This window comes from Sciurus vulgaris (assembly GCF_902686455.1).
Source record: "Sciurus vulgaris genome assembly, chromosome: 5".
Lineage (NCBI taxonomy): Eukaryota > Metazoa > Chordata > Mammalia > Rodentia > Sciuridae > Sciurus > Sciurus vulgaris.
In genome coordinates, this window is record NC_136465.1 from 55668584 (window position 1) to 55684859 (window position 16276).

The 16276-nt window shown below is 50.4% G+C and overlaps 2 protein-coding genes across 2 annotated transcripts in view; one reads left to right on the plus strand and one right to left on the minus strand.

The window, feature by feature from the left end:
* Positions 1 to 2933: 2933 nt before the first annotated feature.
* BRF2 (BRF2 general transcription factor IIIB subunit) lies at positions 2934 to 7594 on the plus strand. The gene is made up of 4 exons (XM_079140649.1): positions 2934 to 3272; positions 3981 to 4040; positions 4908 to 5229; positions 6116 to 7594. Exons 1-4 carry the CDS (start codon positions 3119 to 3121, stop codon positions 6840 to 6842), a joined length of 1263 nt encoding a protein of 420 aa, XP_078996775.1. The 5' UTR covers positions 2934 to 3118; the 3' UTR covers positions 6843 to 7594.
* The window catches only part of ADGRA2 (adhesion G protein-coupled receptor A2), a 39043-nt gene continuing 30094 nt past the window's right edge, over positions 7328 to 16276 (minus strand). The window contains exons 12-19 of the mRNA XM_079140640.1: positions 16026 to 16250; positions 15626 to 15842; positions 12931 to 13130; positions 12076 to 12203; positions 11634 to 11757; positions 10992 to 11137; positions 10413 to 10502; positions 7328 to 10175 (exon numbers count right to left, since the gene is read on the minus strand). Of these exons, the coding sequence (XP_078996766.1) occupies positions 8903 to 10175; positions 10413 to 10502; positions 10992 to 11137; positions 11634 to 11757; positions 12076 to 12203; positions 12931 to 13130; positions 15626 to 15842; positions 16026 to 16250 (2403 nt within the window). The 3' untranslated portion in view covers positions 7328 to 8902. The remainder of the gene's footprint in view (positions 10176 to 10412; positions 10503 to 10991; positions 11138 to 11633; positions 11758 to 12075; positions 12204 to 12930; positions 13131 to 15625; positions 15843 to 16025; positions 16251 to 16276) is intronic.

Genomic DNA, 16276 nt, shown 5'->3' on the forward strand with positions numbered 1-16276 from the left:
CTTCCAAGATCTTCCTCTCCTTCCCTGCCATCCTCCTTAGTGTACCCTCTAGAAACCTTGTCCTCAAAATCATCATTGCACATCTGGAAGACATCTGGGGTTGCCTTTTCAACAACTTCCCCTCACCCCCAGCAGGTCTAACCCAGTCCAATGGGGGTACTCAGCTGAGGGGCATTACTTAAACCAACAATCTCTATCATAAATGATAATAATGCTTAGAAGAGTCTGTGGTGATGCAGAGGGCATTGACGATGATGTGTCTGTCGTGCATTCCTGCAGCAAAGCCAATTAATACATTTCCAAATCAATCAATCAATCACTTTCCTGAGAAAGTGGAGGCTGCCAAGACTTAAATGGTTTAGTAGAGTGCGCCATCTTCTGACCCGGATCTTGCCCTCTTCCCAGCCTGTGTCTGAGGACAAGTTCTCTTATTGTACCAGTACACTCTTAGCTTGTGACTGGAAAAAGGAATCACATTTCTACCCCCTTACAGTAGCTGTTTGGAGGATCTGAGAACTGCTCTTATTGGGGTTCAATATCGACCGATCCCCAGAGAGTCAAAGTGCACACACGGCGATGCAAATCACACAACGAGGTTTTATTGCAAGCTCAAGCTTGGACCGCAACTAACCTCTCAGACCACTACCGTGACTGAGTGGGGAGCGGACTCGAGGGATGAGAAAGCACTCTACTTAAGAAATTTCCAATCATTCACATACAAAGACCTGTACATTATTGGTTAACATTCGAACAGCTAAACATTTGTTTTCTTTTGGTTGGGTCCCGCCAATTTATTTGAATCTCATTGGGTCCCGCCAAAACTGAATGGTCCTGGAGGAAGAAGGGAGGAGGGAGGGGGTGAACTATGCAGGAGATGAGTCCAGGCTAGGCCCCCTCCCCTGTCCTTGATAGATAAGGTTTCCGGGCAGCTGCCCATTTCTCGGACAGATATCTCTTAACAGCTTTGATAAATCCTGGGGGCCCAGTACGTGCTGTTTGTCCTGTATTGGCTCTTGAGGGTAGCACCTGTGCACCCTTTCCTGGGGGGATTTTATGGGCCAGGTCCCGAAATGGCTTGTTCATACAACATGGCTGCACAGATGTCACCTTGTTCTCAACACTCTCCCACCTACTATGAATAGCGTTGGAGAAAGTGGAATGTTGAGGCTCTGCAAAAGCCTTTTTTTTTTTTTGGCGGCGGGGGACGGGGGGGTACTGGGGATTGAACCCAGAGAGGCTTAACCACTGAGCCACATCGCCAGTCCTTTTTTATATTTTATTTAGAGACAAGGTTTCTCTGAGTTGCTTAGGGCCTAAGTTGCTGAAGCTGGCTTTGAACTCATGATCCTCCTGCCTCAGCCTCCCAAGCTGCTGGGATTATAGGCCACTGCATCTGGCCAAAAGCCTACTTTAAAAAAAAAAAATGTTTTTTAGTTGTTAATGGACCTTTATTGATTTATTTATATGTGGTGCTGAGAATCTAATTGAATGCCTGACATGTATGAGGCAAGCACTCTATCACTGAGGCACAACCCCAGCCCCTAAAGCCTACTTTTTAATATTTTTATTTTATTTCATTTTTTGTGGTTCTGGGGAACAAACTTCATGGAACTCTACCACTGAGCCACACCCTCAGTCCTTTTTATTTTTTTATTTTGAGATAGGGTCTTGTTAAGTTATTGAGATTGGCCTCAAACTTATGATTCTCCTGCCTCAGCCTGCCAGATAGCTAGGATCACAGGTGTGTGCCACTGTGCCTAGCTTTTAATATTTATTTATTTGTTTGCTTATTTTAATGCAGTTAGGTTTAAGATCTGCACAAAATTAGGAATCGGTTAAATCTGATTCTATTCTGTTTAATAATGTAAAGAACGACTTCCAAAGACAATTATGTTGCCTTTAGGTACATGTTTCTCCTCCCCAGTAAGAATGTCAAGTGTACTTTGTAAAACAAATGGATGTCCCTGAGATGTACATGTGTGCTCCCAGGCAAATGTGTCTTAATATTTAGCTGCCAGACACCAGAAATAAATCCTCAACATATACTTCACACTAGTGAGGATGTCTTGAAGACAGGGGACTTGGAATGCCAGAGCCCATATGTGGCTGTTGTGCTGAAGTTCACTTTTGGTATGAGGTTAGAGCAAGTAATTCAAATTTAAGCAAAGGATAATCAGAAATTATTATGCCCCTTGATGGGGGGAGGGGGATTCTAGTATGATCAAGCCCTGTGATAGTGGATAGATGGTCTCTAAAAAAGCCATAGTGTTTCTCTTCCAGGTACAGTGGCCCACACCCATGAACCCAGGAAAGGAGGCTGAGGCAGGAGGATTGCAACTTAGCAAGACTCTGTCTCAAAATAAAAAAATAAAAAGGCCTGGAGATGAATTTCAGTGGTGGAGTGCCCCTGGTTTTAAACACATCTGAATCTCCTTGGGCCTTCTAATTTGCCTGAAGTCTCACTACTGCATATTATTCCACTCCAGAGTTCCTTAGACATTCCTTGGTCTCTATAATCAGCATGAATTTGCCTCCTCAGGCTTTAATTCAACTCCTCTGTTCTGTAGTTGAGAAAAACACACTTCAAAAGAGACGAAGCAACTTGCCTCGGGAAGCAGCTCTGGAAACGAGAACATGATTTCCAGTGCTCTCACTACATTACTTTTGTAGCTACATGCTTTGTACTTTTACCAAAATTAACATTCGAAGAGAAATGAAGAACCCGCGATTCCTGCAGTGCTTTAAAAACAGGGTGGTTCAGGGATGGCAACAATTTCTGGTCAGTTAGACTTGCCCACGTGGGTAGAAATTTTCCCCAAATTCAAATCCCCGATGGCCCACCTTGAATCAACTATAGATAGCAGAGAATGTGAGATGCAGTTTAGGTCGGGAACCTTCTCTCCTAACTCACGTTTCTACCCGAGTCTGCAGAGGCGAGGACCGGAAGTGGCGCGCGGCCGCCGGGAGGAGCCAGCCATTTATGCCGCCATCTCGCAGGCCGGAAAAGAAACGTGCAGCCCTTTAAAGAATCCCCTCCTAGTTTCTGCTGCTGGACAGTTGCCGTCGCGGACGCAGAAGTGGGTATCTAAGGCTTAAGCGACGCTGCGCAGGTGGTGAGATGCCGGGCGGAGGCCGGTGCCCCGACTGCGGTTCTACTGAGCTTGTGGAAGATTCTCACTATTCGCAGAGCCAGCTGGTATGCTCTGACTGCGGCTGCGTTGTCACCGAGGGGGTGCTTACCACCACCTTCACCGACGAGGGCAACCTCCGAGGTACCTGTGCTTGGCCTTTCCTGGGCCCTGGGAACAGCCCTGGGCGGTGAAGGGATTAACAGCTCTTTCTTCTTTTCTCCCTCCCATTCTTCGTCACGTACACACTTATATGTGGGAGAAAACGGCCTAAAGTGAATAGATGAGCTGAGGACATCAGGGACTGCCATTCATCTGTGTTTTCTTAGTACCTAGACGGATGTCTGGCATATATAGTGGGTTTAGTCATTCTTGAATAAGTGAAGTTGAGAAAGTTCCACCCAGATTGCCTGATCTAATGGTAGTCGAAGGATTGTGGGTAAATTCTCTAGGAGTACAGCACATGCCAATATCTCAAAGTAGTTTTAGCACTAATTGGCAAACATCTCTCTCTCTTATTTTATTTTATTTTTTTGCTTTGTAAGTCCCTGACCAGTGCTGCCCTCAAAATATGCAGCCAGAATTGGATGTACAGGAGAAATGACCAAAACTTTGAAATACTTGGAGCTGCTTTAGTACAGTCCTATCCTTCCTTAGTCATTGTGCATTTGATATTGCTTATAGACATAGAGAAACAGATGGACTTTTACCTTTGTATGCATGGGCATCCTCTATGGAACAGGGAACAGATGCACAATGATTTGAATTCTGCTCCCTGACCTTGTGTGGTGGGAGGGCAGGATTCTGATGGATAGAGCATAAGCCTAATATTTGTTGTTCATTATCTTTCAGAAGTAACATATTCTCGAAGTACAGGGGAAAGTGAACAAGTTAGTCGCAGCCAGCAAAGAGGTGAGAATCACTTATATGACACAATGGCTTTAAAGAAAATTATCCTGATGGCCCAGCCCATCTATATAGTTTTTCTGCTTTCAGCATTAAGGTAGAATAGACGAGAACAGTGATTAGAAATAAAGGTTGGGAGCCACGTGGTGGCACATATCTCTAATGCCAAGCTACTCAGGAGACTGAGACAGGAGGATTGCAAGTTCGAGGTCAGCCTGGGCTACTTTGAGACCCTGTCTTAAAATTAAAAAGGGCTGGGGTGTAGCTTAGTGTCAGAGTGCTCGCCTAGCATGTGGAAGACCCTGGGTTTAGTCCCCAGTGCTGGGAAGAAAGAAAGAAAAGTATTAATAGAGATTGGGGGTAGTTCTGGGAGGGGGAGCAGTTCAGTATAGTATTTGGATATGTTTTCATAGGAGTATATTTGAAGTAGCTTCAGAGAGTCTAGATAATACTTTGGCTTTGGAGTTGGGGGTGTGGCTTGGTGGTAAATGCATGCTTAGCATGTGTGAGGCCTTGGGATCAATCCCCAGCACCAAATAAAGAAATTTACAAGAAAACTTTGGCTTGGCCATGAATCAAACTAGCCTCCAAAAAAAGTGGTGGGTTGAAATGTGACTTCTTTCTGCAAATGTTTCTGTACCTTTAGAATGGCCACACCAGGGCTCAGTGGTAGAGCTCTTGCCTAAAGGCCCTTGGTTTGATCCCTAGGACTGGGAGTGGTGGGAGAGTGTTCTGTCAATGCAGAAAGATACATCATTTTTGCATTTGGTATCTGTGCAAGTTTAGCAGAACTAAATTAAGCCCTAGCAGAACTTGCGAGTAATACACACTTGTTCCTTTGATCCCACTAACTCTTGCTGTGGGTTTTCCGAGGTCTCCGCCGAGTGAGAGATCTTTGTCGAGTTCTGCAGTTGCCATCAACGTTCGAGGATACAGCGATTGCTTACTACCAACAGGCATATCAGCACTCTGGCATCCGAGCTGCCAGGCTGCAGAAAAAGGAGGTGTTGGTTGGATGCTGTGTTTTAATCACCTGCCGGCAGCATAACTGGCCCCTAACCATGGGAACCATCTGTGCCCTGTTGTATGCAGATCTGGATGTGTTTTCTGGCACATACATGCAGATAGTGAAGCTCCTGGGGCTGGATGTGCCATCCTTGTGTTTGGCAGACTTGGTGAAGACTTACTGTAGCAGGTACCTGCCTAGGAGGAAACACTGGGATGGATTGTGTCGTTATACCTAAATCCTTTTAACTGCAGAAGTTTCGTTTGTATTACCAGAGGTCATTTAAAAGAATGTGGAAGGAAACCCTTTCCTAACCTTAGCACAAGTAGTTCCTAACCTTGGCACAAGGCTACTGTGTTGCACCATTCATGTTACATGCTCTATGAATGGCAATGCTTGGAATTGCATGGTGTGGGGCATGTGTGGCTGTGTGCAGTGCCCTACCTCAGCAGGATCATCTGTGAATGGAGCTGAAAGGATAATAGTTAATGGAAGGACTGGGGTTAGAAACTCAGCCTTTTTTTTTTTTTTTTTTTTTAAAGTAGCTCAGCAGCACTACCACCACTGCCACAACAACAAAAAAATAATGGTTAGGGGTTAGGGGTGTAGCCCTGTGGTAGAATGTGTGCCTAGTGTGCAGAAGGCCCTGGGTTTGATCCCCAGCACACATGCACACACATGTAGACAGAGAAAAGTAATGGTTGAAGCTTGATTCCTTCCAAACTAGATTACTAGGGGCCAGTTTTCCAACTTTAAATGCACGTAACTGGATATACTTTCATGAAGATGAAATGAGAGAACATAGTAGAGCACTCTGAATAGTGACTGGCAGGGAGGTGCTCAAGTGATGGTCAGTACCTTGATGCTTTCTTCTGCCCTTACCTGACAAGCAGGACACCCACTGTTTTGAGTACCTCTGTGAATTTGCTAGTGAACTTGAGTGTTCCCAAGAGGACAGAATAGCTTTCCCTTCTTGAGTGGCCTGCTACCCTTCTACCCTTCCTTATCCTGAAAGAGCAGACCCCTGCCCCCTGCCACCATCATTGAGAACTGACCCTCATTTTGCTTATTTCAGTTTCAAACTGTTCCAGGCCTCTCCATCAGTGCCAGCCAAATACGTGGAAGACAAAGACAAGATGCTATCTCGAACCTTGCAGTTGGTGGAACTGGCAAATGAGACGTGGCTGGTGACTGGGCGACATCCCTTGCCTGTCATCACTGCAGCTACTTTCCTGGCATGGCAGTCTCTGCAGCCTTCAGATCGTCTGACATGTTCCCTTGCCCGATTTTGTAAATTGGCAAATGTGGACCTACCATACCCTGCTGCCTCCCGCCTGCAGGAGTTGCTGGCCATACTGCTGCGGATGGCTGAGCAGCTGGCCTGGTTGCAGGTTCTGAAACTTGACAAGCGGTCTGTAGTGAAGCACATTGGTGACCTTCTCCAGCACCGCCACATGCTGGTCCGCATGGCCTTTCAGGATGGAATAGCAGAAACAGAGGACCAGGAGAAGGAGCAGCAGGGGCAGAGACAGGAGCAAAGACATGGAGAAGAGGAAGTGGATAGTTCCTTAGATCTGCCCAAGGGGAAGCGGCCAGCTAGTCCTGCTCTTCTTCTCCCACCCTGCATGCTGAAGCCTCCGAAGCGGATCCGTCCTATACTCCCTGTCTCCACAGTCACTGGAGATGAGAACATTTCTGATAGTGAAATAGAGCAGTATTTGCGTACCCCTCAGGAAGTTAGGGACTTTGAGAGAGCCCAAGCTGCTAGCCATGCTTCCACAAGTGTCCCTAATCCTCCTTGATGCACAGCCACCAGAGGTACCTCATTTGACAGCTGCTGGATAATAGGCATGTCATATCCCAGGAAATAGGTATATATGAGCCCTTGGATATGTCTGGTGTGCAGGAACCAAGAGTGGCACTGCAAATAGTTGAACTTGAAGTCCTGGAGTAGAAGTTGGGAGGAGTGGCTGTAAGAGGGAAAGAATATCCCTTGGTGCAGATCAAGTTGCATATGTTCACATTCTGTGGAATGGCTTCTTGCCCGATGGGGAAAATGCCAGGCTCTTTTGCCCGGGTTTGCATTAAACTCATCGATGGTTCAGCAGGCCTACTATGGCTGTCCTAGAGCACTTCTGTGGAGTGGCTGGTACTCTCCGTAGTACCAAGCCTCAAGAGCAAGAACTGGAGAATTCTTGGCCCCATATCCATTCTAGGCACTAGTGAGTTTGTGTATGTCATGAAATCCTCTACCTCATTAACAAAAGGACTGTGTGTGGACTATAGCTATAGCTCAAAGGGTTTTGCAAACTTTTAATATATTAAAACAAGAGGCATCTGCTAGAAAACATTCTATTGTATAAAACCCGAGCTTTTAAAAACATGTTTTCTTTGGCACTTTTCATTCCCTCCCTCCCCTTTCCCCAGAGTATTGCAAAAAGCTCTCCAGTGCTAAGGCATTGGCAGGGTATGTAAACAGCAGCCAGCGTATGTGGAAGAATAATACAAAGCTTTTTTTTTTTTTTTTTTTTTTTTCCCTAATATTGTCTGTGCAGCAAGCATAAATAACAGGACCCATCTCAAGAAGTTTGGGGTTCTCCCTTCCCCTGTGTCCTCTTTCACCTGGTGATCAGGCCAGGGTGATATGAAGACTCGAAGGGGACTTGGACCAGACCTGGTTTCCCTTTACTTCATTTGGTCCTGTAGTAAAAGGCTGGTAGTTGCAATTTAATTTGGAGAAGATATGGGTGCTGAAGTTTTATAGTAGTGAAGGCACTGGCTCTTGATGAGCTGCAGGAACCCTAGCCATTACCTGTAGAATGGCCTTGGGCTTCTGTGAGTCTGAAAGCTGGGTTTGACATTTTGGGGGGGTTTCTCCCTACTGAGGAGTTAAGAGATCAGATTATGGGGTGACTCTCCATATGGCCTCATGGAGGCAAGGAGGTGTTCTTCCATGATGTTGGAAGGCCAAGACCGGGAAATGGCTCTTAATTGAACAATAAGTGTTTTTCCAAACACCACCTGCAATATTAGGGCAGAGTTACACTTCAGACCATTTATAGATTCCACCCATATCTATGTACCAGCTCCCTCCACTTTCCTTAAGTCATGGGGCACTTGGCAGAGTTAGCTTCTCAGCTGTAGGGCCTAGGCTTTGTTCTGATGCACTGCTGCTGAGCCCTGCTGTAGGGTTTGTGTACCACTCCATGGGGATGGTGTTCGTCCTGTGCACTGCCCCCTCTTTATTGCGTAGTTAATCTCAAAAAGCAACACCTGTTACCTTCCCCCAAGGCCTGACACCTGGCTCATCTGTCAGGATAGCTCCCTCAGCCAAATTCTGGGGAGGAAAGAGGCCCAGGATCTAGGCAGTTATCCGGCCAGCCACCTTGCAGAGGAGGGTGGTGAGGACAGAATGTGGTTCCCGGGCTTCCTTCCTTCATCTGTTTTCTTAGTAAGGCAGTGTGGATGGGAATGTAGGGAGAACTTAAAAGCCCATCTGGGCTGTGCAGTGCCCTTTCAGTCTATTCGAGGGTCACTCCATAGACTGACAAGGCTTTCCCCAGCTGTCTGGGAGACCACCAAGCACTTGACCATCAAAACTGGTCAGAGCTGGACGGACATATATCATGCTTGTTTCTAGGATTGTCTGTCGCTACTGCAACTGCGGCCCTCCAGGCATGTGGCAAATATCTGCCTATCTCATCCCGGCCTCCAAGACTAAAGCTGGTGGGCTCACATGCAGCCACCGGGACTGCCACCTCAAACTTGTTGACGTACCGACAGACGTCTTTCAGGGCCCCTGGAAAACTCCGGTTGTGAGCCCTTGTGGCTGGTCTATACTAAAACATCGCCCGCTCCAGCCCTAGACGGTGGTTTCACTCTTCCAGAGGCCTGTCTTCATGCAGCTGCCCCCGGCCACCTCAGTGCCTGTCATGTTGACGTCGTCGTACTTGCCCCCCTTGGGGGCGCCGTTCAAGTTGGCGGTGTTGAGCGGGTACGAGCGGCGCTTGCTCTCCTTCTCTAGCGCGCCGCCGCCTTTGAGGTTGTCGCGGCTGGCGCTGCGACGCTGACCCGACCGCCCTGTCTCGGGAAGTGGAGCGGCACTGGTGTCGCTGCCCTCGGACGGGGTAAGCATGGGCTCTCCCTCGAGCGGGAGGCCTGCGCCCGGGCTGTTGCGGCTGCTGCCTGGGTAGCTGTCGGACGGGCTGTTGTGCAGGCTGCCGCTTTCGCTGGATAGTAGCTCTGGCGCCCCGGGGGCCGCTCCCGCACGCAGGGCCTTGAGCCGGTTCTTGCCACCAGCTTCCCCCGCACGGTGCCCCTTGGCCCGACTCTTGTGCACTCGGCGCCCATGGTGCAAGTTGTTGGGGTGGCGGGGAACAAGGCTCCCTCGAGAGCCCGTGGGCTCCGGCTCCCCTTCCGCGCGTGCTGCAATCCCTGCCTCGCACACCTGACTCTGGGCCAGCTGTAGGTTGGTGAGCTTGCAGGGGCCCAGTGGTGGCACATGGCCACTGCTACCGCTGGGAGAAGACTTGAGGGAGGCGGGCCCCTCTCCCAGCACTGGGGAACCGTCCTCTGGTGGTGTGGGCAGGGCTCGGGGTGGGGCGTGGGAGGTCGAGGGCGAGGCAGGAGGACAGCAGGCACGCCAGGAGGCCCTAACGTCCCTGCGCCTAGCACAATGATGCGTGAAGACGAAGAGGCCCAGGGCAGAGGCCGCCACCCCATACAGGCAGCTGCACACTACCCGGGGCAGCCAGCGCTGGGACACTGCCAGAGCCCCGCAGGCCCACATAGCCAGGTACAGGAAATGTGTGGTCATTAGCGCCCCCAGCTGGACTCCCGGAGAATAGAGGCCGTCACCATCCTCTGGGGGCCCTGGCGTCACCACTCCGGCGCTCCCCGTAGCTAGAAGGGAGCCTGAGTCACTCAGGAGGGCGCCACTGCTCCTGAGCCTGGTGGAACCCCTTAATTCCTCTCCAGGCTCCAAGGAGAACCTGCTGTTGCCCGCTTTTGTGCTCTGTGCCAGAGGAGCCCGTAAATGCAGCCCTGCACACAGGAAGTAGATCCAGGTGATCAGCAGAATCAAAGCCACCGGGATGTAGAAGGCTCCGAGGCTGGGACGCCACACCAGCCAGCAGCTGAGGGGAGACACAGAGGCAGTGCATGAGGGGGAGCACATCTGAGGTGGGACCCACAGGCCGGATGGTTGGGGAGGTAGGATATGGGCAGTGCAGAGGCAGCACCTGGCTTAATCAACATGCATGGGTTTAGGTGGGGTCCCTGGCAAGGTAGTCCTGAGCAGCTATGCCTCCCTGTGAAGTAGAAGGCACCCAGTGCCCATGGGTGGGTTTAGGGCAGAAGGAAGTGGTGCTCACTAGGGACCGTGGTCCCGGTAGTTGTGGATGTTGACTGCAGCGGTGATGCCACAGATGATGAGTGGAATGCCTCCAGCAATCAAGTAGAACCTGGAGGGGAATGGGGTTTGGAGGTCAGAGAGACGGGAGAATGGGAAAGGAGATCCAGGAACGCCAAGCCCTTGACCTGATATCTTTGTCCCAGCCTCTTTCCCCTTGACTCTTGTCAGAATTGTTCTTGCCAGAGACACAGGGTTAAGGTTCCCAGGACTTGGCCAAGACTGTTCTAAGGGTCAGAGGCCAGAATTACTCTCTCTGACCCTAAACAATGCAGAAGTCACAGAGCCACTTAGGTTCTCATGATCCCTGCCGAATGCCTTTTGGAATTACCTCCTTCCCTGACTTTGTCACATCTGAAAGCTTGCAGGATACACCCATTCCACAGCCCGTGTAACCTGTCTGCACCAAGTGCATCGCCTCTTCTGTCTTTGGAGAGTGACCTCTAAGGACTTTGGATCTACTCTGTATCCACCCTGGGAGCTTTGCTACACCAGTCTAAGTCCATCTCTCATTGCAAAGCTGACAGTTGAAAGTATGTACCGGAGCATGGGGCGGGGAGCAGGCGGGGCAGGGTCCCCTTCTTGTGGAGGGGGTGCCCTCCAGGTGAGCTCCTTGTGCAGGACTCGGGCCTTCACCCCCATCCAGAGCAGTGTGGACAATGAAGAGTAGTGCAGAGTGATGCCCACCTGCAGGGTCAAGGCACTGAGGCTGGGGGACCTGGGCTGCTGTGACTGGGCCACCCCAGTCAGCCCTGCCAGAATGCTCCCACCCCTCCCAGTGTTTCCAGCCACCACTCCCACAGCTCTTTCTCTTTTTCCAGCCCACAACCTAGATACTCACTAAACTTCTGAACCTGCTGCTCTTCTCTCTGCTTCCACCCAGGGTTCGCTCCTGCCCCACATATTCTCCAGCACCCTACCATTGCTATCGGGCTGATCCCTGACCTTCCTCCATTGTGATCCCCACTCTCCACTTTGAAATCCCATCTCCTGTTTTCTCTGATCTGGTTCTTATCATGCCTTCTCATTCTCCACACCACCCCCACTCACCCTCCAAGGCTGGCACAGGGAGAACAGGGAGCTGGAGCCGATCCCTATGAGGCTCTTTATTGCTATACCTCTGCCTACTCTTAAGCCTAGGCTGCCATCACTCATCCTGGAGCCCCCAGCCCCTTCTGCTTACCGCCTGGCAGACCATCTGGTAGTTGGTGAGTGTGATGCCCCCAGCAAAGACAGCAGAGGTCATGGCCATGTGGAAACACAGGTTTAGCAGCATGTGCCAGCCCTTCCGGGACACATGAATGGAGCTGCCCCAAAAAGAGGATTTCATTAATGGGCTGCCCAACACAAGGTAGACCTATGGAGTCTCAAGGACACTGGAAGAGCCAAAGGGGGGAAGGCAGATATCTATGTATGTGCATGTATATGGGTGAATGTGACCAAGGCCACAGGGCAGAAAGTCCTTAACTCCCAAAATAATTCTCCAACCCCAGAACCTTTAGATACAATGCAAGACAAGAGCCTGGGCAAGTCATGTGGACCCACCTGAGAAAGAAACACCTGCCAGTCCTTGGTGAGACCTGCTGCCTTCCCCCCATACCCTCCTTTCCTGCAGCAGCTCCCACCTGTGGTTGAGGATGTAGGTGATGATGGTGGAGAATAGGCAGAGCAGCAGCAGGGCTGTGCACGGGTACACGACAGGATGCAGCCCAGCCCCAGAGCCCCCTGCCTCCCTGGGGAAAGCACTCAGCTCCTGGGAAAGAGGAAGTAAGTAAGAATAACAAGCCAAACTGGTCGGCCCCCCCAGGCCACTTTCTGCTTCCTCAGCCTTGCCAGCATGGGACCTGAGCCTTGGTTGGTGCTTAGTCCATCCAGGTAGGCCCAGATGGAAACATCAGGATGTCCACTCTCAGGAAGTCAGCTTTAGGGAATGCTAACAGTCTACTGCCTGCCTTTCCCCTCCACTGTCCTGCTTTCCTTGGAACTTTTCAAGAGGAAGAAGGTTCTGTCTGTGACACAGCAGCATGCCTGCTCAGTATCTGAGGAAGTCAAATCAGATGAGGAAATGGAGAAGGTTCTGTCTCACACAGGAGCAAGCCAGCTTAGTATCTGAGAAAGTACAGTATGAAATGTGATGAGGGAGGGGATGACTAGAAAGAGGAGAAAAGTTCCCAGATTCCCCCCCCCCCCCCACTTTAAGAATCTGGGTCTCAGAAAATGCAGGATGTGAAAGTCAGACTGGGTAGTGTCACATCCATCTCTCTAGACAAGGGCAAAGAGACAAACCTCCCTGTTCCTAAAAGATAGGGGTATGGGGGCCTAGGGGTCATTTTCCATGAGTCCTAACAGTTAAGAGGCTCAATAAGGCTGCTGTCTTTTCTGTATTCTCCATGGTCCCAGGCAATCAGAGTACTCCATCACTGCCTCCTGTACTTTCCTGTGCCTTTGCCTTCCCAACTCTAGGCCCCCATGATACCTACCATGAGCACAGCCACATTGCCCAGGTGCTGGCAGTGCAGAGAGCTGACATTGGGCTGACTGGAGCGGAGCTGACAGCCCTCAGAGCTCCAACCCCCAGGCCCCTCCTGGCTCCACCAAGCTGCCATGGGGTCAGCCCCCTCAGCCCAGTGCCGCAGTGAAACAGCCACAGGCTCAGTCAGGTTTCCCACGCCACAGCCACCTACAGGGGAAAGGGAAGTCTACATGGATACACACAAGGCTGCCAGGGAGGCTGGATCAGTGGGGAGGAAGCAGCAGCTGCAGCAGCTACCAGAGCATGCATAAGACACCTGCTGGGTGGGGCACTGCTGGCCTTCAGGGCAGAGCTGGATGCCAAGTATGGACTTCAGTTTAACCTGGGAGACTGGACAGGGGTGAGTGAGGAGAAATAGATATAAGTGCTTAGAGGAGTCTGCTCTAGGTGCCCAATGAGAGGTGTTGCTGTCCATCTAAGGGCTCAGGGACAGGGAGAGAGAACTAATGTGGAGGGAATAAAAGATCAGATGATGCCAGGCATGGTGGCACATGCCTGTAATCCCAGTGGCTTGGGAGGCTGAGGCAGGATCGTAAGTTCAAAGCCAGCCTCAGCAACTTAGCAAGGTCCTAGCAACTCTGTGAGATCCTGTCTCTAAATAAAATACGAAAAAGGGCTAGGGTTGTGGCTCAGTGGTAGAACACTTGCCTAGCACGTGTGAGGCACTAGGTTCAATTCTCAGCACCACATAAAACAAATAAAGGTATCGTGTTCATCTACCACTAAAAAAAATATTTTTAGCTGTAGATGGACACAATATCTTTATTTTATTTATTTATTTTTATGTGGTGCTGAGGATCAAACCCAGTGCCTCACACATGATAGGCGAGTGCTCTACCACTGAACCACATCCCCAGCCCTTAAAAAAAATTTTTTTTTAATACAAAAAAGGGTTGGGGATGTGGTTAAGTGCCTGAGTTCAATCCCCAGTATTTAAAAAAAAAAAAAAAAATCAGGTGAAGGGAGGAATCTGTTGGGAGTGTGCCCCTGAGAGGGAGGGAAAGTTGGTGCCATGTCTGGAGGGTGGGTTGGAGGGAACAAGAAGGAGGTTATTCCCAAGAAGAGAGAGGGGCTCTGAGCAGAGCCAAGGACTGTATGTGATACAGGACCCACCGACTCCTAAACCACCCACTTCTCTCCACATAGTGCAGTAAGCCCATGAGGCTGCTGACACTGATTCTGACCTTTCCAAAGGTGATTCTTATCCTTTGGATTTTGGGGAAACTTCACTTTTTAGGAAAGGCTTCCCTGGCCCCTAACTAGGTTCAGCCATTCCTTATAACTATGTGCTCCAGACACCTTGCACAGCTGTTCACTTCTAATGACTTGTTCAATGCCTGTCTTCTTTTCTGAAGTACATGCTCCTCAAGGACAAGGACACAACTATCAGTACTTAGGTGCGTCCCAACTCCAACAGAGTCTGGCACGTGTCAGGCACTCAGTGAGCATTCCTGGTCAGAATGAAAACAGTCTATTCTACGAATGGGAAGGGAACCCAGAGAGGTGACAGCAACACCTTGTGGCTGTGAGAAGGTCCTGGAGCCAAGTCACATAGGACTCTGGATGGCACCTGGAGGAAGACAGCTCTGATGATGGGAAACCACCAAGAATCTCAAGGAGCTCTTTGATGTGAACAGGATGTTTTAAGAAGGTGAATCTGGTGACAGTGTGTGGTTGGGCCTGAAGTTGGAGAGAGACTGGCAAACAAGCCCAGAGCTTGGAGGGTGGGAGGGATGGTAGAATCACAGAAAAAAGACATGGCGGGACTTGGTGATGCATGCCTGTAATCCCAGTGACTTGGGAGGCCAAGGCAATAGGATTCCAAGTTCAAGGCCAGCCTTGGAAACTCAGTGAGACCCTGTCTCAAAATAAAAAGGGCTGGGATGTAGTTCAGTGTTAGAATGCCTCTGGACTTAGTCTCCAGTACTATGGGGGCGGGTTGGGGGAACAAAGGCATAGTGGGAGTCAGCTGGCCTTGGTGGAATGGGCTAGTCGAGAATGGGCCAGCCCCTGAGTGAAACAGAGAGTTTGGCACAATGTATCCCTCCACCACATCTCTGCCCTGGTCTCCATCTTCCCTTACTGACCATCCCTCAAGGCCCTGTCCCACCTCTGACTACAATGCCTGAGCCATCTTGCCTTTTTAGGACACTTCTCATCAATGATGTCTCTTTAGAAGCTCCAGGAACTCCTGTTATTGCCCTGGCATGTTATTCAGGCCTCCTATTGCTTATTGAGCTGGTGGCCTCTATGAGGACAGAGGCCTGAGCTAGATGTTTTATTCCTTGTTATACTGAGCATCATACTGAGCTTCAGTAGCTACTCATGCAGCATTGCTTCCTGCTGAGCTGTGCGTTGCAGTGCAAGAAGCAGGTATGTTTTGGTATATGGTGGAGGGAGTGGGTTGAGGATTTATGTTTACAACTCTTGTGAAATGTGACAAACCTGGGATATAAAATTCAGTGTTCCCTGAGCCTTTTCTCCACCAACCTTTCCTTTATGGGACATCTCTTCCCTCCTCTTGGGAAATGGGGAACCCACCATCCTTTGCTAACTCAACAAGGGCAGTAGGGGGCTATAGGTTGGGGGAGGGCAGAATGAGGGGTACAGGGCAGACATATGCAGCAGGTTCATTCCCTTACTGGTTCCTGCAAAGATGACCGGGGTGGCCACACCACGCCTCTTGCCAGGACCAGCAGCTCCTGGGCGAGAGGTGTTGCCATGGCTGCGGAAGAGGCGGCCGTTGCGGAAGACGAGGAGTTGCAAGGTGCAGTCTGGGGGTACTGGAGGAGCCAGGGCAGCCGGAAGGGACGAGAACAGGCTGGGGGGCAGCTGGATGGAGGCCAGGGCAACGCTGTTCTGGGGGGACATAGGAGCTCCTTAGAGAAACTCAGCATCCCCTGAGCTCTCAGGTCTTCCTGCATCCTCCAGCCTCTACTCTCCTCCCGTTTCACCTCCCACTTTCCAAGCCCTGCATCTCTCACACCACCCACCTCCACCATCTGTACATCCAGTCCCTACCCCTCTGCACCCAGTGCCCACCTTGATGTGGAAGGATGACAGAGAAATGTTGGGCCTCCCAGTAGTGCAGCGGAAGCGAAGCTGCTGATCAGCTGGGGGCTCAGGCTCGGGCAGGGCATTCTGGCCAGGGCCTCCCAGCCGTCCGCCTGACACTCCTCCTTCCCTCCTCTGGAAGGCTGTGCAGGTCAGGCCCACATAGCTGTGTGGCTTGATGAGGTAGGCCTCCAATGCTACGTTCCTCGAGTTCTAGGAACAGGAAACGTGTCACCCCC